This window comes from Aulonocara stuartgranti, assembly GCF_965226115.1.
Source record: "Aulonocara stuartgranti genome assembly, chromosome: 15".
Classification (NCBI taxonomy): Eukaryota; Metazoa; Chordata; class Actinopteri; order Cichliformes; family Cichlidae; genus Aulonocara; species Aulonocara stuartgranti.
The window spans coordinates 21,726,551-21,748,985 of NC_138951.1; the positions used below are offsets into that span (position 1 = coordinate 21,726,551).

At 39.3% G+C, this 22,435-nt stretch overlaps 2 protein-coding genes across 2 annotated transcripts; both read right to left on the reverse strand.

Moving 5' to 3' along the window:
* Positions 1-2,483: 2,483 nt before the first annotated feature.
* uts1 (urotensin 1) lies at positions 2,484-5,380 on the reverse strand. Its single transcript, XM_082505815.1, has 2 exons — positions 4,398-5,380; positions 2,484-3,981 (listed from the first exon to the last, which is right to left on the reverse strand). The coding sequence occupies exon 2, from the start codon at positions 3,976-3,978 to the stop codon at positions 3,532-3,534; it is 447 nt and encodes a 148-aa protein (XP_082361941.1). The 5' UTR covers positions 3,979-3,981; positions 4,398-5,380; the 3' UTR covers positions 2,484-3,531.
* Positions 5,381-8,069: 2,689 nt separating this feature from the next.
* On the reverse strand, positions 8,070-22,018 carry mpv17 (mitochondrial inner membrane protein MPV17). Its single transcript, XM_082505814.1, has 8 exons — positions 21,899-22,018; positions 21,093-21,173; positions 18,639-18,754; positions 16,136-16,228; positions 14,117-14,212; positions 10,268-10,300; positions 10,134-10,186; positions 8,070-9,754 (listed from the first exon to the last, which is right to left on the reverse strand). The coding sequence occupies exons 2-8, from the start codon at positions 21,163-21,165 to the stop codon at positions 9,685-9,687; spliced, it is 534 nt and encodes a 177-aa protein (XP_082361940.1). The 5' UTR covers positions 21,166-21,173; positions 21,899-22,018; the 3' UTR covers positions 8,070-9,684.
* Positions 22,019-22,435: the final 417 nt, after the last annotated feature.

Below are 22,435 nucleotides of genomic sequence, written 5' to 3' on the forward strand. Positions count from 1 at the left end.
TGTTTTCCTCTCATTGGCTGGTCTGTGATTGGCATTTCTGGGTCAAACCTGATGGTTTTTGTGGTCAGGACAATCAGACAGTCCAACTTAAGGTAGACACGGACCTTTTTCTATTTCTGTATCTAAATACCACAACACACACTGTAGATCATCACTTTGTTCGAATCACATTATTATTAATAATTGTCAATATAATTTACTGTACATTTTAACAGGTCTGTGTTATATGGATTCATTTAGAATAAATAGATATTTGCTGAACCAGGGGACAAAGCACTGTCACAAGAAGCTTCTACGTATAATAATATTAATAATATTAACCTCAAGGATGCTTTACAGAAGAGTAAAAATTAACAAACATATATTAATAAATAAAACATCTTAGGTTTGCAAAGTAGCATCTAAACAAAACACAAAACGTCTGGAATGTCCTTTAGACAGGCCCGAGCAAAGTAGAAATATGCACAACAGCACAAATACAGCTGTCAGGCTGTCAGGAGGGGTGATGGTTTGGGCTTGTTTTGCAGCCATAAGGCTTCGGTACCTTGCAGTCATTTAACTAAAGATGGACTCCAAAGATCCAAAGCGTTTTAGGGTGAAATGTGAGCATGGTTGAAAATATGTTACACAACCATCCCAATGATCCCAATCTAATAGAACGGCTGAAAAAAAGAAAGAAAAAAATTGTTACGACGGCCCAGTCAAAGCCCAGACCTCATCCCAGTAGAAATGCTGTGATGTGTAAGTGAATCCTCACAAACCTCAATGAACTGAAGTGTAAACGAGAAAATTCCTCCAGAACAATGTGAGAGACAAATAATACAATGATACTGAATCATCAAATTATTCATTAGTGAATTCAGATGATGTCATTCTTGGAGAGAGATGAGTTGCCAAATATGCATAAGGGGTGGTTTTAACGTACGTGGGTACACCACCAAAGTAATGTCTATATGTGAGAAACACTGGCCATGTAGAACAGTGCCATCTGCATAAACATGTACATTACAATTTTTCTTGGCTGAGGTAATGGCTTTTTGTGTGTGGAGTTCAAAAGAGGTCCAAGAATGGATCCTTGTTGAACACCTGTTTGTCTGATTCCAGATAATCAATCAGTAACCATTTAATGGATTGTTCATCTAGTTTTTCCAGTATTATCTATTATCTGATGTATGCAAACATTTTTAACTATTGTCCAAGGCTTCAGTGATGTTAAGTACTGTTATACAGCTGCTTTTTTATACACACATAATCTACATCCTGACTACTCTGATTTCAGTTTATATGACCCCAGACACATGAGAATTTAAAAACTTTATGCATGTATAATTAAAAAAGACAGGAATTTTTCACCAGGCCCAATCCAAAAATATCTACTATATCATAAATAAAATAATACATGACTTAGCATTACCTCATAATTAAAATAAGTATAAGTAAAAATAAGTAAAAATGCTTGTTGGCCTTATTTACTACTTGAACACATTAACAGAGTTGAAAGAAATACGATACGTTTGTCTTTCCTTTGATGCACAAAGTGAAGTGCGATGGCATTTGTGAGGCACAATGTACACACTCACGCAGACAGCTGGTGAAGAATCAGCCACACACCCACAATATGGACTGAGTCATAGAAACACAGGACCCAGAGGCCATTTTCACTTCTGCGTTTGTTTCTTCTCTGTCTTATCATGTTCAACAACTTGGACACAACTCCACTAACTGTCACTTCTATCAAGCCTGAGCCTAATCAGCTGCTGCTCCTATGATGAGATAACAAACTACTTAAAAATGATGACACATTCTTCGCGGATTTTCTTGATATATTTTACTGGTGTCCTTCAACAGCTGTTCTAATTCAGTACTTGAAACTTCACTTAATTTGCTTATTAGAATTTCTGCCTTGAACACAGTCCCAGGTTAAGACCTAATGAAAACAAGCTTCCCAAACAGAGCCTCCTTGTATTGGACCTAAACCAGAAAGTAAAAGCTGAATGCAAATGTAAGGCTTTTAGATTGGAGTGGCATCAGAGAAAAATCAATGGAGGTCATTTGAATTCAAACTAAGGCACCTTCATGACTGAAAAGTTTAGGGTGGGCCTATGCAATCTTTGGCGAAATGTTCCATTAAAAAAAAAAAAAAAAAAAGAAAGACTATGAAGAGATGCAAATCCATCAAAAATAATCATAAAGTCCTGCACAGTAATCACAAGGAGATGAAATATCAAGATAGGGAGGAGAATTGACTGCCACTTGTTTCATAATCATTCTATGGACCAATAAACCTGCCCATTTCTGCCCTTCGGCCAATGAAGACAGGAAATAACCCTAAACTACTGTAATGTAGACAGTGAATATGCTGAGGAAAATTCCAAAAATTGCTGTAATAAACACTTGATGACACTTCATCAGAGTATGAGGTTGTATTTTATGATCAATACACACACATAGATGGCAACAATAACAACATCAAAGGCATCCACTTTTACTTCAAACTTTTTTATTACAAAATATAAATGGCAAAAAGCTTTGTTTTTTTTTCATTTGCTAAAACAAAGAGACTGGTGTCAGACATGAATGTTACAGTAAAATTAAGCATTTTTTTTTCCTTTTTCTTTTTCTTTTTTGTAGGTTACCATGCTACAGTAGATACAGTACAGGTGATAGTGCTCCCGCTCAAAGAAAAATGACAGAAAGGGGGGAAATTAATGTAAAAGGTAATAGCCATCTGTCTATTGAGCTTGATCAAGAGACAAAGTGATGATATACAAACGAGTTGGGCCGACAGAAAAAAGTTTGAAAATTTGTCCTCTGGTTCTCAACAGTGACAGAAATTTAACTTTGGGCAAGCAGATACAATTTCTACAACTCTGTACAAACATGTAGTTTGCTTAAACTAATCTAAATGAATCTGAATGTGCATTTGTATTACTTTATACTTAACTAAATATTAATAAATACATATTTTTAACATTTGTGGCTGCTGGCAAACATAAACTCTTTCTTTTAATCTGTCACATCTACAGCATTCAAAGGTCAAACTAAAGCACTTCTCAGTGGGTTCATAGATTTCCAGGTCAGCTTAGTCTTTCTGAAAACATTAAGCTTACAACACATACACACAAACTGCTTAAACAACTTATTTTAGACATAAATTCATAAAGAAGTGTTGATTTCCAAGTCAAACCACATCCATTACTTCAAAGAGTGAAAACGACTTGATATCCAAGGGTTTTCCCTTTTTGCCACGAGTCCACCACAAGTCCAGAGATTAAGAGGATTGTGTGTGTTTGAAATGAGCGGGGTTCTGAGAGGTCCTTTTCCATATCTTCCAACAATGTCTTTAAATAACATTTAAAACATTTTACATTTTAATGACAGCTGCTGTGATGCGTAAAATGGCACCAAATGTGCGTAAAATGATGTGGAGAGGAAGGCAGGCGCACGAACAGAAACTAATGTCAGAGGTCTGGAATATTGATACAGCTTCTGGGCTCTGTTAAGGAGGCATTTTCAAAAAGAAGCAGAGATTTACTTCCCCACCTCGTCGAGCACTTTGCGGTTGAGCTGAGCCTGCTCTCTCTGGCTCTCCATCTTGGCCATTTGGATCATATTCCTCAGCAGGTGGAAGGTCAGGTCGATGGAGAGCGGCGGCTCTTCGCTGCGTTTCAGCAGCTGCGCCGCGGTCCTCATAGCCGCTTCCTCCGCCTCCTCGCTGTCTTCTTCTGGCGGGAGCAGGTGGAGACGATCCGGGTTCCTCCTCTGGAGAATCCTCATGATGTTTTCGCCCAGTAGATCGGAGGCGGCGTTGTCCCCGGCGGCAGCCGCTCTGAGGAGCACCTCGTCCAGTTGCTGCGTTTGAAGGCGACCGCTGCCATTCATCCAGCCAGGGAAGGTGCGCGGTCTGCCGGCGGCTGGACGGAGGTGTGATGACAGGAGGACCGAGGAGAGCAGCAGGAGAAGGGAGACTGGCTTCATGTCCTGCAAGAAAATGAAACATTTAAGATGACATTCAGGTTTAAAAGTACGTTTCATAGTGTATCTTGGAAATGTTGTGTTTTATTTACATTCTCTCTGAGCTAAGCGTGACATTCATACACTTTTAAAACTTTAAAGTTTGGTTTGGGTCGTGATTCGGCAGATGTAAAGTCTCATGTTCGCTCCAAAGGCAAAATAAATGTTATCTGTCAATCTGATGGAAAACCTAAATCTTCTAGAACATTTACTTGAACTGGAATTAAAATTACAAAAGAATATTTAATGGCAACATTTTCTTTTGTAGCCAAAGATTGTTCAAGCTAAAGCGCATAAGATGACGAGCACCTCGCTGCGCGGTTATTAAAAAGTTTAAATGATGAACAAAACTTTAGACTGAATGAAAGAACTACTGTTCTTACTTTACTGTCTCCAGATGCTGCAGCTGGACTTTGCGGTCGGCCGGTGAGATTCAGCAGAGTCTGAAAAGTCCCTGTGAGCGGAGACTAGAGGGGACCGGAGGGTTTTATACGTCCTGCCCGCTCCTTTGACGTCAATGTGAGCACAGATAGCGCATTGGAAACCGGACAACTATCGAGACGCAAAGCACAGAAGTCCCGAGGGACAGCTGGGGAAGCTGTGATGGACGGCGAATAAAGGACGTGATTTTTTTTTTTACAGCTTCATTTCTTTTTCATTCTTGGTGGGTCATCAAGTTTGATGAGGTAAACTCACAGGGGTACAGGAGGAAGGTGCCAATAGGTGTGGGATTTCTGGGGCGATTCAGGAACCTGCCCAACTTTTTATTCTTATATTATCAGAATTATTTTGTTGTGCGTGATTATGTTTTTTCTTTGCAACCCGCACTGCCTTAAATTCTCTCTTAAATATGAATAATCTGAATAATAATAATATGAATCAAAATCTGTGAAGAGCCTGTCTCCCTGCACTGCATTGCTAAAGGGCTATTTCACTTTCAGAAGTTCAAATGAAAGAATTAGAGGTGAATTAGAGGCAGAAACTAAGCGCTGAAGTGATGCAAGAAGATGTAAAAGACAATAAATCAGCATTAATTCAGCTCACATTCACCTGCCTGAAGTTAAAACTTTATTTTTCACCAGGCTGTGCTCTAAAGCAAAGTATTGCTTTGGCCAAATGAGACAAAGAAATGACTTTTAAAGATTAAATAGAAGCTGTGAACATGAAAAACGTCTTTAAACTGCAGGCATGTCATGTGCCTGCCTGCTTCAAGTCCTCCACCATAATCCCTGTCCCCAAGAAACCTAGGATCACTGGACTAAATGACTACAGACCCGTGGCTCTGACATCTGTGGTCATGAAGTCTTTTGAGCGCCTAGTTCTCTCCCATCTCAGGACCCTCACGGCCCCCCTCCTGGACCCCCTGCAGTTTTGCATATAGAGCCAACAGGTCTGTAGACGACGCCATCAACATGGCCCTACACTTCATCCTGCAGCATCTGGACTCCCCAGGAACCTACGCCAGGATCCTGTTTGTGGACTTCAGCTCTGCCTTCAACACCATCCTTCCAGACCATCTCCGAGACAAGCTTTCCCAGATGAATGTGCCTGATCCCATCTGCCGGTGGATCACTGACTTCCTGACGGACAGGAAGCAGCATGTGAGGCTGGGAAAGAATGTCTCGGACTCCCGGACCATCAGCACCGGCTCCCCTCAGGGCTGTGTTCTTTCTCCTCTGCTCTTCTCTCTGTACACCAACTGCTGCACCTCCACCCACCAGTCTGTCAAGCTAATCAAGTTTGCAGATGACACCACCGTTATTGGACTCATCTTGGACGGGGACGAGTCTGCCTACAGGAGAGAGGTTGAACGTCTGGTGTCCTGGTGCAGCCACAACAACCTGGTGCTGAATGCCCAGAAGACAGTGGAGATTATTGTGGACTTCAGGAAGCACACAGCCCCACTCCCCCCCATCATCCTGACTGACACCCCCATCACCTCTGTGGACTCATTCCGCTTCCTGGGTACCACCATCACCCAGGACCTGAAGTCGGAGCCCACCATCACCTCCGTCATCAAGAAAGCCCAGCAGAGGATGTACTTCCTGAGGCAGCTGAAGAAATTCAACCTGCCAACACGGACGATGATGCAATTCTACACTGCAATCATCGAGTCCATCCTCACCTCCTCCATCACCGTGTGGTACGCTGGAGCCACTATCAGGGACAAACAGAGACTGCAGCGTGTTGTGCGCTCTGCTGAGAAGGTGATTGGCTGCAGACTCCCATCTCTGCAGGACCTGTACACCTCCAGGACATTGCGGCGTGCAGCTCGGATCTCAGCTGACCCTTCTCACCCTGGATACAGTCTGTTTGACCTGCTGCCCTCAGGCAGGAGGCTCCGGTCCATTCGCACCAGAACCTCTCGCCATAAGAACAGTTTCTTCCCCTCTGCTGTTGGACACATGAACAATAACCATATGACTGTTCCCACCACTAACACATGACCCTACGCTGTGTTCACTGCATCATTTCATGTTTGGCACTGATCACCACCTGCACTCATGTATATATCTTTCAACGTAGCACTTTTAATTCTTATCCCTACTTTTATTTTTTTCCATGTCTATTTAAGTGCTATTTATGACACTATGTTTGCACTGAAGCACCGCAGCAATTTCCTAATGTTGTAAACCTGCTCAACATTTGGCAATAAACCCCATTCTGATTCTGATTCTGATTCTAAAGTCGGACTGAATGGGTGAGGGAGCTGTCTATGGTGCTGAACCTTCACGGGATTATTAGTAAAAGCTCACTTTTTATACCAGTCAAACCAGAATATAAAGAAATCCATAGTACATGTTATTTACTCTGAGTGAGTCACAGAGCTGCATAGTTAAATATTATGAATCACGTAAATAGGGGACAAAAGTAAATAAGGCCAAACACAAGTTTACATCCTCAAGTTCAACTTTTCCTTTTACAGACCTGAAACATTTCCCAGACTCACACTTAGCTATTCTTAATACACTGCACATTACATAAAGGTGGTCTGGCATAATCACAACAAAGTTTTCTTCTTTTAAAACACTTCAAATACTTGGGGTTGTTAGCTCTGTGTGCACTTGCTGTTCCCTTCTTTTTTAAAGAGGGAGATTATTTTTAAAGGAGCAGCAATTGTATTTCCTGTATTTGCATTTCCTCTGATTCATTAAACAACTCAGTTGTTTGACTCAATTCACTGTGAGCTAAACAAACCGACTTCTATGGTGTTAAATCATGATAGTAGATGAAATTAAAGAAGAAACTTAAAGAAGTCTAGTTTCTTTTCTTTCTAATCTCCTTAGATTACCTATAACATACACAGACAGAGATGAAATGTACTCCCTAAATGTTATCTTTGGGTTCTACAAATTTAGACAATAAGTTATAATATGGGAATCAAAAGAGCATTTTTGTGCTTTGACACACAACAATGCCTGCTAGCAACAGCCTGTAGAACAGTTTGATAAAGAAAATTTGTAAATATCATCTTTCATATGAAACTGTTGCTGTTTTCACTTTTTCTTCAGGACAAACATGAAAATGAGGAGAAAACGACTTCTTTCAAACACTTTGAGGTCACAAATTATGTAAATCCACACAAATTATGAGCCAACATCAGTAACTTCAAATTACAGATCAGATCTCATTTTGATCACAGATGTCAGCCCCATCACACACTGTTTTCAGGTTGCGCTGCTAAAAAGCCTACACACTGTATCTTCGTTTAATTACTGGGCCTTAATTCTCAAACACAGCGAGCCTGGGAGACGAATTAAAAAAATGAAATCCAGCTTTCTGGGGAGAGGCTCATTTCCCTCAGGCAGGCGGTGGGGATATTTGGCAGATTTTCAATCGATTCGTCAGACGTTTTCCGCTTGTTTTTCCCTGATATGGACCATGAGTGTGTGCGTTTGTGTGTGTGGGGGGGGGGAACAAAAAAAAAGAAAATTTGTGCAGTTAATTTGGTTGGCAGCCCAGCTCAGCAGCCTCCACATCTCCCTCCAAACAAACAACCCCCACCCCATCCAAAGCAAAGTTAGCGAGGTCAAACACACCACAGACTCATAAACTCAACTCGTGTAAAACTTTATTAGCTCTTACACCAGACGTGACCTTTAATTATCAAAAATGTGCCCATTATGGATAAAGCGATTCTTCATATCCTGAAAAAGGGGAACGCAGCACTGACATGATCCTGGGTTATGTTGCGGATTAGTGGTGACTCTTCAGCAGCTACAGAACAAATGTGACGCTGACTGTTAAAGGAACAGTTTGACGTCTGAGTAAATATGACTGTCCTCGCACAGAGAAGACTGATCTCACTCGTGCTTTTATGACACGTTATGTTAGTGTTGCATTAATGTATTTGCACTTGCATAGCAGTTTTCTCTCCTTACTGAACACTCAGAATGCTTTAGACTAGAGGAAACAAACTCCCGTTTATACAATGGTTTATTCTGTTCACTTTATTTTAAATGCTTTCTTGGGGTGAGGCAGCAGCAGTGTGAACCACTGGACCACAGTGATAACCAACCCAATAAAAGACTGGAAACAGGAGTAAACAGCTGCCTTGCTAACAACCACGATTTTAAAGCAAGTATGTAAATCTGAGTATAAATGTCTGACAACAACTGTCCAGTTGACAGTTTTCTGTTTCCAGCCTTTAAAATAGGATAAGCTTGGTGGTTGCAGACACCAGAGACGTATTGAGCTTGTATCATTCAACTCTCTGCAAACTATTCCTTTAACATTATGTTAAATAAGATAAGGAACAAGGCTCTTTCTTTACATAGCCATGATGTTAGATTAGGTACTTTAACCACAGGAACCTCGACCAACAAAATAAACTCAAAGCAGATAAGAGTTGGTGTAATCTGAGTGAAGACAAACTGTGGCATCTTGTCCATTTATATCAGCTTTTTCCTGAGATCTGTCAAATGTAGAAGAAAAGTAGAGACAGCTGACACAACCTCACCTGTTTGCAAACTTCACAGAGGAAAGGAGACAGTCTGAAGATGTCAAATCTGCTGCAACACTTCTCGAATGTAGAAAAACGTCACTACTCTTTCTTTCTTTTAAAAAAAAAAATCAAAGGCCCCAAGCCAAATGAATTTAATCCAGTAATGCAGCTTTGTAAATGCTGCAGGAGGTTTGACCTCTTCATCTGTCAAATTAGGGGGAAATGAAGTAAAAGATGAGGCAGGTTTAGACAAAGCAAAAAAACACAACTATGTAAACTAAAATCACATTATTAGAAACTCTGGAATGCACTTAAAATATCTGACTAGAAGTCCATTATAGAAAAAAACCAACACATTACAAAAACAATGATGTCAATACACTAAAGAGATTAGAAAAGTTTCCTTTGTGAGCAATAGGTGTTAATGTATGAGTGTGTATGTGTGGATACACTGCAGCACCACCGCCAAATCCCATTTCCATAAATAAGAAACTTTCACAGACATTTCTGCAAATGCAAGTTTGACTTTCAAGTGTGAATTTGTCACTCGGAGTAGACGAGCCGTTTCTCCCGACCTTTACGCGTGACTCAGTCACAGCTTTACACATTGGAAATACCAGCAGACTAAGTAGCCTAAAGTAAGTTACGCCCATGTCACACACACTACGAATGAGTGCAAAGTAATCATCAGCGAGAACGACACAGGCTGGACTTGTGAGCGTCCTTCACATCTTATTGGCCTTCCAGGTCAGGTAGGAGTTCCAAGCAACAGCAACGACCTGGACGACAGCCAGCCTGCAAGGAGGACGAAATCTGATGTGTCTGGTTTGGATGCAAGTCGGAGAGTTTCATAAAGACGGAAATAAAGGCTTTCTGAGACAATTAAAGTTGGTTTCATGTGACATTTTCACAAGTGAAACAAATGATGTCTTATTTAGACGCAGAAGTAGTAAAACTACAACTTCAAAACATGTTTTCAGGTTTAAAATAATCCACTAAGATCAGACAGAGTATGTATCCTAAAAGTGCAGAAATGACTGTGTTAAAGCAGTCGAAATGTAAAAATAAAACCCTTAAGATTTGACTCTGTACACAAGCTTCTTCTGCTCTCACTAACCTTCAAATATGATCAGAGCTCACTGCCTGCATGCTAATGAAGCCATCAAACTCTCACCTGTGGTGCAGAGGGATGAAGTAGAAGTTGGCAATCTGGACTGGAGGCCAAAGCTGAAACAACCAGGAAACATTCAACTGATCAGCGAAACATATTCTGAAGAGATAAAAAGAGAGATTACACTGAACACTTACATAGTAATTAGAGATCAGGGCATCTGTGTAGTCCTGTGAACACAGAAAGAGAAATATTATCATGTCGGTACCATCTGAAATTACTTTAATGAAAAACATTCATGCTAAACTCAATTTATTACGAAAACAATAGAAAGGAAATGGTTATTTTGCTGCTTTCTTTTTCAGGTTCTCGTATCGTCTTCTGTTATAATCAGAGCATCACGCTCCTCTCCACTCCTCTAAAACCCCAAATAAACAAACATGGTCCTGACAAAAGTTCAACATGAGGTTTCAAATGTGAAGTTATTGTGTTAAATTAAGCAACTCTAAAACATAATTTACTATCCAAGAAAGAAGAACTATTTCTTTATTAGCTAGCTCTTCATGTGGAAATCAGAGGACGTCCAGAAGAAATGTGACACTGTCCCGTGAGCCTGTAAGAGAAACTCTGTTACAGATTCTAAACATACTTTCTTTTAATAAAAAGTAAACTAACTCAACATCAAAACAATCCCATTAAAGATGTGATTTGGTCCACAGTTAGCAGCACAGATTGTTTTACATAATTGAACAAAGATCTGTTTGTTTCTTTGTTCCTTCATCAAGCTCCTGTTCATGGATGAATATTTTATTTCACATTCACTGCCACAGATCCAAGCTTCTGGCCCCTGAGATCATCAGTTAGATCGTGGATGAACGAGTGTCAGAAGACTTCCTGTCCACCTTCCACTGCAGACACTGAGAGTACATTAATTCATGAAAGCTGCACTCCTCTCCCTCAGCCTACTAAAAAAAAAAAAAAGACAAAAATCTTAAGAGGAAACTTTTAGTTGTATTTAAAAGACAGAAGTAAAGTGTTTCTCCACGCAAACATGACGGACAAACTCGTGACCTCCTGCTTAGGTACGAGGTTCAGCCCTGCAGCGTTTTCCATCAGAACAGTTGAAGCTGCCGGTGGGGGAGGCAGTGAGGAATGCTGATGTGCTCAAACTACAGCTGGTGAGTAGTTTCTGTCCAAACGGAAGGTAAACTGTATGCATGAACACCTTCATCAGCCACACATAAACACACTTTATTTCACTCATTTTGTTAAAACAAGAAAAATGTATTTACATTGTTACAATAAGTAAATAAATATGACGTGTTAATATATTGCTATATTGAAACTTCAGAGTAAAGGTTATTTAACATAGTTTCCTTCTGCAGTGAAACAAAGAGCTTCACTTATTTATTTGACACAACATTTATCCACCTGTGTCTGCAAGTCGATTACAGGCTGTGCTGTCAGCACGCTGTCTGATCTATGAAATAAAGCATGCTGCCCTCCTCCACCATCGCCATTCATTGAAGTTAATCTGAAATTTATACAAGTTAAAGTTGGATTCTTAAAAGCTGCGTGCAAGCGTTCATGTAGCCACTGCAGCATATTTACAGGTAGGCCCACATTTTTTTGGACACTGACACAATTGGCTGTAACTCCTCTATATTTAATCAAATGTCTGCTTTTAAAGCCCTCATTCATCAGATAACCCTAAATTCAATATACTCTAAAACCCTGACAATACTTTTACAGACCTAACTGGATATTACAGACGATTTGTGTCTGAAGTCTGCGTGTATTGTCTTAAAGCCCTTTGAATCATTGCTCTGACGTTAATGTGACAAAAATGATGCTGACAATATACCTAAACTTGCACATACCATTTAAAGAAAAAAGAAAAGGCTTCTTTTATTTGTTCCCTTATTTGACGTGGTAGAGCTCAGCAAAAAGATTATGAATTATACTTAAAGAAATGTTTTGGCGTGAGTGCGTCGTGTAGTTTAATCATGTTGTTATGCTGGCGATGCAACCTGAAGGTAGAAATCAGGTGTTTGTTCTTAATAAGCAACTTTCTCTCTCAAACACACGATATTACAAAACACACACACCGAGAAAAAAACCCAACCTGTCTACTTAAAGGTCACCCTGACATCTCCTGGCATATAAAACCAACAAGCCAATGTTCCAGCTATAATATTTTTCTGCCTTTTTTCCAGGGTGAAAACAGTGTTTTAATTACGGTCAAACAAGCTAGTTTGCCACCTGGGGTGAAATTACGTCAATGTCTTTACCCATACATGACGGGACCTTTCTTACCTCTTCTAGGAGCTTTGTAGGATGCAATAAATATGAAGTTTTGTTGTAAAACTTTAAACCCCAAATTCAGCTAAATTATTCATTAAAAATGATCTAATAAGATTGTCTAAACATTCAAGTTTTAGGATCCAGGTCTTCTCAGGGCAGCACGTGGAAGCTAGATTTGTGTTTGCACTTTGCACACTGTACTGTATATGCAACATCTAACACAGGTCACACTTTTCTGCTCTTCCTGTCTTTACACTGTGCAGAACATTATGAATGTTCAGACTCTGATCAGTTACACAGCACAGCATGTGGTCTGACCCTGACATCGTGGAGTTGATCTTGGAAGAGAATGACGGCAAACGGAACAACATGCTTCAAAACCCCAACCTGCCAAGTGCCTCGAAAAACTGTGCAGTGATAAAGTTGTGATGTTTGAAAAACAGAGCCTCACACTTCTCACCTGTTTTTCTCACTTTTTCTCCAGCGTACTGTGTTTTATTTTTGAGTAATGACCAAGACTCTGACCAAACAGTTGCAGGTAAAAAGCAGAACAGGTAAACAAGAGAGGCAAAGCTGCGACTGGAACTCTGTCCAGATTTATCAATCACAGCGGCTGGTTGGTCAGAGGCTCCATTCATTTTCATCTCACATTTCCTCAGTGCCAGACCCCGTTGTAACGAGCGCATTTGTCATTTATTTTCTGTCCTTTGTGACATTTACCGGGTTGGCCTTTCAGGTCTGCGCCTCTCCTTTTGTAAATAATTGATGGTGATCAGCAGCACGTTGGGAAAGCAAGGCGGCGACGGGCGTTTGAGCAGCTGGCACAAGATGACAGTTAGCTCTGACCTGGCATACAAACACACACTCGCACACGTATATATGAAGGTATGAGTCACACTGGTTATTTCCACACTCCCTCCCTCCCTCTCTCTCTCGCCTCTTCCTCCATCACAGGAAATAGTTTCCAATAATAATGAGAGGTGAGTGTTGGAGGTCAGATGAAAACCAAACTTCCTCTCTGTGTACTGTCGTTTACCTGAGCTGTGTGCGTGCAGGAAGCTTACTGCTCTCTGACCAGTTTGTTCGTCTCAGGTTTAGTTTTAGTGCTTAAAAAGGTCAAATTCATGCCACACAATGACGACTGTAAAACTCTACACACGAAGAACAAAGAAAGGAGGGTTCGACGAAGACTTTGCATCTGAAATCTGAATCATAGATTCTTTTTTCTATGTATTTAAATGCAATTTTAGGGTAACACAAAGTAATTTATCTGTGCAATTCAAACTGATACCTTTCAGGCTTTGGATAAACCTATTTTTACGTGACGATGTAACATTTATAAATAAAAAATGAGCTGAAGACACATCAGGTCAAACTCTAACCTTTTACCTCAAGTGGAGTTTTTCAAATTGATCAACGTCACCTGGAAGATTTTCCACATCACTACAATACTGATGGACTCATTCAACACAGGGTTAAAGGTGACCATTAAAAATGGTCAGAAAAATGTCAAGCAACTGTACCAACCCCCAGTTTATTGCCCTAACTGCTACCAAGCTTCTTTTTGAGGCTCATTAACGCCCTTTTTCAGACTTACACTTCACAAGGGTCAAAGGGTGAGAGACACATGACACAGAGTTATTTCTAGTGTTTTGCATGTTATTTCCCATTTTACACTGGATTGTTTTTCCGCTGGGTAATGATGTTGGGAATGTCAGGGTACTGAAATAAAACTCACTCACCCTCCTGAGCTTGGTGACGTTCTCCTCGACTGTCAGTCCATTCAGCGCGCCAGAGATGCAGAGGAAGGCTCCCAGAAAGCACGGCGCAAAACACAGCTGTAAGGAAACAAACCAACAAAACAAGAAGAAGAATCATAAGTTAATCATAAGTGTAACTGCTGTGGCCTAAATCAGCAGATTTCAGGTCAGTTTTATTTAAAAAGCTCCCCTCTGGCAGTGTGACATCAACCTAAACTGAGCAGTAAACGTGCAACCTAAAAACAGAACATGACTTTTGATTATGAGAAATTGGGTGATAAATATCTAATTAATCTACTTGTGACAAAACATTTTCCTGCAGCACATCCGGAAAAGGAAGTCTTTAAAGAAACATCATGGAGGATGAAATCTTTCCTTCGCTGTCATTCTTCTTTTTGTCTTACTTTCTTGATGTTTCATTTCCTTCGATTGGATTTTTTTTCCGAGGATCTTGGGATGCTTAGCTGCTACTCCATAGAAGCTGATGGAGTCCAGAAACAAAGTAACAAACTGAGTCTATAACTAAGTAATAAAATACATACCAGTGATAATCTAAGAAATCTGAAAGACTGAGGTTAAACTGTTCCTAGTATGAATCTTACATGAACAGTCACTCGACGCTACAGCTGCATCACCTTAAATCTTTCAAGTGCTGCTGTTTGTTATGCACACTGAGGTGAAGCGAGCAGCGCTGACAGTGCGACTGGATCACTATTCAAGCGTGCAAGTGAACCCTTTGCTCCAGTAAATATTTTATTCAGTAACAAGCAGATACTGCTTTTTTTTTTTTTTTTTTTTAACATTGTGCTCTGCTGCAGTTTCACTGAAACACAGCAGGGGGCAGCATGAAGCTACCAAAAATGACTCGTTTTTAGACATTTACAGAAAAGTTGCATTCCAAGTTTATGCTATATAATTTTATTGATATGTTTGTGTTCCTTAATCTAAAGTTAATGATTCATTCAGAAAGCATGAGGTACAGATTATAGTTATGTGCAACTAGTCGACTGAACATTTAAACGTTGCAGCTTTTGCTACTCAATGCCAAAAATGATAGTCAGTTATATTCAGCAATATTCTTATTTTATTAAATTACGACAGGAATTCCTGGTTCAAAGTTGTTCTACCACCATCGGCCACTCCCTGGGGCTGAACCCTGTTTCCTCTCTTTCTATGAATGAAGCAGTAAATAAACAGAGGCTTAAACTAAAAAGATGACAGCTGTTCTGCAGCACTTATAAATCAATCAATGCAAACTAACTGTATATCAAGCTTTGTCAGAATAAACTGGAATATAACTAAGCAACCGAAGTCAGATGTAGTCAAACTGCACCTGCAACTCTTAACTAATCTGACATCACATGTGTTTGAAACATTATACAAAGTAAACAACATTTCAAGTATGTTCTGCTTTAGATAGTTTCTTAGGTTTTTCTATCAATTAGGCTATTAAATCTTTTTTTTGGCTGTCTCATTTAAACAACTAAATGAGCAACTACAAAATACCAGTGCTACCACTCAGCACCCTAGTAGATACACCTAAGGTATTAATTTGAAAATCCTCTGTGACTTCCTTCTTGAGTTATCGCATTCACAAACGTGGGTGTCCGCACCGCCCGCTCACCCTGTAGATGACAATGATACCCCACCAACCTACAGCTGAGGGGCAAAAACTGGAGCTCTGTTGCATAACTCAGCCTCTCCACTCAAAAGCTTCACAAAAAGGGAAAACAGTCTGCTAACAAGAGTTTCCTCCCATCAGGACAACAAAGACTCATCTGTCAGTCAAAACGATCTCAGCAGTCAGGCTTCATCCACTCTGTTTGCCACAACTAACAAGCTCAGTGCGAGTGGCAAATACACACTTACACACAGAGAGCTGTTTTTATTGCTGAGCTGGTGTTCGGTTTGCTTTGCTGAGAAGAAGAAGAGGAAGAAGAAGAGGAAGAAGAGGAAGAAGAAGAAGACGACCATTAAGGGTCCTTAAGATGCTCATCTCACCTGGTCGACCAGCATTTTCTTCATGGCAGCGCTTTTGGTTCCTCCAACAACTAGTCGGTCCAAAACCTTGTACCAGCTGCCGATGACAGGGCCCTTTATTGCAACAGAAATAAAATTACTCTTGAAATCCCCCACTTAATTCTCTTCTAATATCTTTAACTGCAATGGAAGCAGAAGACCGATGATGGATTTCATGAAAAATAAAAACATCAAATCTTTGCTTTTTGGTTTGTGCATTAAATACTCAGCCATTTATTCACAATGAACTCACAAAATGAACCAAAGTTAACAACTTGCTATGTGAACTATACAAACCTTTGTGTCTAATTGCAATTTTCTGTAAATGTGTGTCCTTCACAAATCAACACAGGTCCACAAGAGAGAAACTGACACTGACATGGAGTTTGTTCAAAATCAGTCAAAATTTAACAATATTTCTACAAGGTGCAATCACAAAGTTCTAAATTGCTGCTGATAAAATTAAAAAACATGACCTGGCTTAGATTTGGGTTCTCTCCTCAGACTGCTGACAGCTCAGCTGCTGTTTTCAGATCACTCCTCCTCAAAGTCACATTGTTGTGTCCATAAAACTACAGAGTACTTCTTGAAATCAAATTCTCCAGCTTTTATAACACCACTGTGGGCTGTGATCCTCGTTGGCCAGATCAAGGAAAGTATTTATTAACAAACCCATCATACTTGCTAGTTTTGGCCCACTGCAACTCCTTCCTGTTCCCAAAATAAAAGTTACAAAGATGGACTGACATAGTGGGGAACCAAGGAAAGTATAAGACTCCAGCTGAACACCAAACAAAAAACAGATGTCCAGAGGTGCAAAAAAAGATGATGTTGAAGATGAGACTGGCTAAAAATCAAGTATTTTTTGTTTGTTTGGGGGGTTTTTTATGTGCCGAGTCCTGTAACTCTGTGTTTGCATCTTGCAGAAGATGCACAAGTAACAACAGAACAGGGAATTCTTCTCCACTACCAAAAAATACAAAACTTAGGCCATAAAGGTACAAAAATGTTTTATCAAATTTTTACATTAAAAGTTTTACATTTTAAATTAATGTCCAATTTTAAAAACATTTTCCAAAAGAACTCAGCAGCTTTCTGTCAACAGCTTCCCTCCTTAAACGGAAGCACGAGCAGGCTGGCTGAAGATAAACCGAATTCAACCAACAAATGGATGCATTATTTATGTGAAGGAGAACGATACATGATGCATGAATATAGGTGCCAATAAACATGTGTCTCAAGTCCTGTGTGTGCTGAATAGCCACCCTCCAGACAAGACTAAATATCTATACATCTTGCGTGTATATTTTTGTACGATGGAGGAGCTTCAGATAATTACGGAAACATAAATAAACTTTGCCTTCGTCACAGCGACGTCAGAAAGAAATGAGCTACTTGGAGGGCGAATTGTGCAGCTGTCACAGTTAGTGAAATACTGATGAATTAAACATACAAAGACATGAATGAGTGGTATACAACAAGTAACACAGATCAGACAAGTACATCATGAACACACACACTTAAAGTCATTAATTACAGATGCACAAACAAGCAGGAATCTTTTTTTTTCCATGAACACAATAATTTTGCTTTATATTAACTTCCTCAATTTAAACAATTAACCAGACAGTAAAAACCTGTGGCAACATTTCTTCTTCCAGGGAGCCACACTGACATGGATCGAATCAACGAAAACACATCACGCAGTTTAAGTTAAACTCTAAATTTGCACAGCACAGTGTTGTACAGTGTGTTATCTGCACAGTAGAAGGCCTGCCTCTGTATGTTTAAAACTTTGTTTTAAAATGTTGACTTTGTTTTACAAAGGTGCTCATTTGGTGTCCTCTGAGGTGGCAAAATAAATCTTACAGAAAACCTTCCATATTGTAAATCCCCTACTGCATTATATCATATATAACTAGTTAGCACTATGTAGCATAACACACAATTTCGGGACACAGCATTTGGGAATGACTGCTGTGAGTAACTGTGGTTGTCTATAATAAAGAAGCATGATTCAGTGGTTGAGTTTGGGAACGTTTCTGTATGAAATGACTTGGAAGTGTCAGCATAGCGACCACAATAACAAATGTATGAATTTTCCAAATCCTTTGTTTCCCTTTAGCAGAGGACACACTGAACCATCATTTATAAAAGAAAAGGAGATAATGCCTCCCATGATAACAAATTTTAAACACATTTGATTCTATGATGCCGTTTTTATGTCTTGGTGAGCACTAATTACTGTTTTAAATGCTTAACATAATGACCCGGGTATGCACCGACAGGCATCACAAAAATGGCTGCTGAGAGGCTAGACTTGCTTTCATATGAACTAAAATATTATTCTATTTCACCATGATTCACACAGTTTCTCTAGATCTAAAAAAAAATCAAGCATGTAACACCTTTTTAACAAAATAAAATCAAAAGTATTTAGAAAATTTTAAAAAGTAAATGAACTGAGAGTCAGAAGGATACTTACCACAAAGAAGAAACCAATACTCATCATCTTAGCCGTCCTCTGCACGTTGTGGTTAGCCAATCCTCTCCTCTCGATCAGCTGCTGGGAGATGACATCACCGACACCTACTAAAGACCCTGGAGGTCAAACAGAGTTGATACTGCATCTCAGTCCCCTGAGCACAATCTTCTACAGATATGATCCGTGCAGACATGTTACTGTTCCTGCAGTGAGAATCTGATTAGGCAGCACTCTTGTAATTACTACATAATAACCACAAATATGCCAAAAAATGTATTCAAAGAATCAACTTTACTGTTAATATTGAAAATAATGTGTTAAAATACTTTATAAGCCTTCCAAAATTAACAAAAGCACCCAACCAAATGTGAACTACTAAAAAAATCTGCATTGTCTTAAAGAGAGATCAGCTGAAGTCAAACTCGACCTGGAAAAAAGGAAAAGTTTCTTGAGATCAAATTTTAACACAACTTGTGATAAAATGCTGCCACCCAGTGGTGAAAGTTTAAGTGACATTTTGCATGGGGCGTTTACAAAAAGTATCTTTAAATGCAACAAAACAGTCCAAAAGTACAAACTCCCATCCGAGTTCAACTTGGCGATGGTCACGCAATGTGTCCCTCAAACAGACTCAGTTGTTTTTCTTCTCTGTAATTTATCTTATTTATACGAACAAATGAGATTTCATCACCGAGCTCTTGTCTTCATTTGTTTCACACTGTTTATTAGCAGGCATTAAAGGGTTGTCACCAACAAGCCACCATTAACTCATCATCATTGTGTTTTTACTTTGAACTTGGCGCCATCCATGAATTTCCTGAGTCACTGCTAATTTTTTATTTATAAACCAATTTTAGACAAACAATCCTGCTTAACACTGCAGAGATTTCACAGAGGTCCTCTTCAAGTCTTCTGTTTGTTTCTAACAAAAATCCTTTAAAAAAAATAATAAATTGGTCCAGCAACTCATTTAAAGGCCTTAATATCTCCAGCTTGAGTCAGGACCTCAGTAAGCTCTGTGGTAAATTACTCCACTTATTAGCTTTTCACTTTATTATAGTGGGCAGCTAAAACTTCTTGGGTTTGGTACAGACATGTCACCTCTCATCCATGAAGCTTCTTCAGTTCTAAAGAAAAATGGTGGAGAATCCTAAACATTTAAGTCCTAGTGAAAGTTGTGCCCCTTGGAGGCAGCCCCGACGGTCGTTGACCAACTACTGATTTATGCTTCAGCAGGAAATCTACACCACAGTTATGTAATCACAGTAAACCCCTCTGAACCCCTGTGCTGTAACCTGACGTGCACCTACCTGCAGATGTAACTACATGTTAGGTCGATGCTGGCTGTTCAGCTCCATTGATTAGGAATAATAATCATAGTATCAGTATAAATACAATTGTCAGCTGATTAGACGTCAGCTGGACGTAATGGAATAATAATAAGATAAACTAAATTCATGTGTCATAACATGTAGTTATAACAAAAACAATTTAAAAACAGACCAACTGCTCAGAAATTCATGATGTGTCAACACTAACCTCAAATCTTTCAATAAATTTGGGTTGGTTTTTTTTCCCCTTTCTTTTTTTGTAGGAAACTGAATGCAAACTGAAATTAAAAACTTTGAAAATGCATGAAGACTGTCAATAGGGAAACTGATTTTTCTTTTTTTAAATTCCTCAGAGAGGCTCCTTTTAGCTGCTCTAGCTGCAAGGTCAAACCTCTGCCTCTATCTAGTGGCGACTAAATAGTACTGCAAACAGTACTTTAAAACTACAGCCTTCTGAAAAAAGTAAAGGGTTAATGCAACACTAACTGCTTAGGTTAGATCATTTACATCTGAAACTTGCTCCAATGTGTGAATCCACCAGAGCTCTAAAAGCCATTTTCAACGCTATGAAATCCAAAAGTGCTACACAACAGTTACAGAAATATTTTTGGTCTAATACCTGCATCATATTAAACTCATCAGCATGCTTTAGCTCTCTGTATCACGTTTTAGACATTTTGGGCAAACAGAGTTCAATTCAAATGTTTTTGTGTGTGTGTTAAATCAATATATTTATGGTTTCGTCTGGATGTTCTGATCACTTATCCTGTAAAAATATATGCAAACTTGATGTTCTCATGAGTATGTACGACTCTACAACCTTCTTGAATAGATGTACATATCATACACATATTATTGATTCTTTTTTCATTTGCTTTTATTCCTGATCACAGTACAATGACCTTTAGCCTGTGTCTATTTGTACACTAAACTGGAGCAAAGGTTTGTAAAGTCAACCAGAAGCTGAAACGGGACCCTTCATTTTATTTTAATCAACAAAGGTCAGTGTATGGTGTACCCAACTGCACCTTCTCATGTGACATCTGTCTGCAGCTTTTCTACATTTACGTTTGCGCATTCAGCGTGTAACTTATTTTTATGTGCAGTGACAAGGTTGTCCTACCCGCTGTCACTATCTGGACTGTCCAGGGGTATTTAGTCATCAAGACCTGGTAGCCTCTCCAAAGGCCTGCCATTCCTCGTCCTAGGAAGAAAGAAAAATAAAAGCTTGTTGCAAATGCAGACTTTTCTGCTCAATCACCCCGCCCGCCGGTTGTAACGTGATTCAAATCAAGTGATACCACTAAGAAGTTCCGTTAAACTGTCCATTAGTGATTGCCCATTAGTGTAAACTTCGGGCTTTTTTTAAAATTATTTCAGGGTTTTAAAACACTTAAATGTATCCAAGACCTATATCGAAGAGGTTAGCTCACTCTTTCAAATACAGTCAAACGGCTAGCTAATCCTCTCCATTCAGTTACATCACACTTATGGTCAACTGCTGACTCAAAGTTAACATGTTATTAAAGTATTCGTGTTTCGGTAAATTTTGTCAATGCCGAATTCTAACACTGGGTCTAACATTTTCTCTCAAGCTACCGAAGTTGTTAATAGATGTCTAGTTTTACGACAGCTTAGATTAACTGTAAAATCTATTTTTTTTTTATGACGTTTGGCTTGAGGCTCGGTCTCGTGCTGGCTGGCGAAGCTAACGTTGCACGGAACCTACGACTTGCACAGTGCGTCATTAGCGTCTCTAAATCACAGCACTAACTTTTAATCACTCGTTTAGCTTACGAAACCAAACTAAACTGCACTCCTAACGCACTGTAGCAACTCACAGTTTAAATCAAGAATAACGAACTGCTGAGTCTTTCATCGTTTCTGTAACTTTCCGTTTAACATTATTGCAGCTGCTGTTTAACTCACCTTTACAGCTCACCGTAGTTAACTTAAAGGTCCGTAAACTAGCAAGCTGTGGATAATGTAAATAAAACTGTACACATGCCCGGCTTCCCTGAGGAAACAGGCGGAGATGCTTTCACGGCACGGAATCAGCTCCGACTTTGCAGTACTCCAACTGTACAGCACAGAAAAATATGAATACAAATTTATGTGGTATACTGTTGTTTCTATTTTAAATACACTTACTTCTTTAGGCTTAGCTCACATCAGTTATATTTTTATAGTTTAAAGAAGTTGTCAACCAAGTTGGGTCTTATTAGTCTCAAGTTTTGTATTTATTATATTGGTAATTCTTCCAGTGCAACAATTTAAAAAAAACCTGGTACACAATTAAAGGTCTTCTAAAAATTCCAATACAATAAAAAGGGGATCCAGGTAACACAGACATGTAGGCTTCCCAGTCTCAAAGATATTTCCTGAATTATTTTAGTATTTTAAGTACATGATGTTTTTATTAGTTTATATTAACTCTATATTATTGTCATTTCAGTTTAAGTGATT

Excerpts from the sequence above, each read along its gene's own strand:
- uts1 (XM_082505815.1), bottom strand. The coding sequence starts at position 3,978 with ATGAAGCCAGTCTCCCTTCTCCTGCTGCTCTCCTCGGTCCTCCTGTCA.
- mpv17 (XM_082505814.1), bottom strand. The coding sequence starts at position 21,165 with ATGGCAGGCCTTTGGAGAGGCTACCAGGTCTTGATGACTAAATACCCC. Across the intron at positions 16,229-18,638 it reads GTATTGGTTTCTTCTTTGTG|GGCCCTGTCATCGGCAGCTG; the intron begins GTAAGTATCCTT and ends GTTGCAATAAAG. Across the intron at positions 10,187-10,267 it reads CCCTGATCTCTAATTACTAT|CTTTGGCCTCCAGTCCAGAT; the intron begins GTAAGTGTTCAG and ends TGGTTGTTTCAG.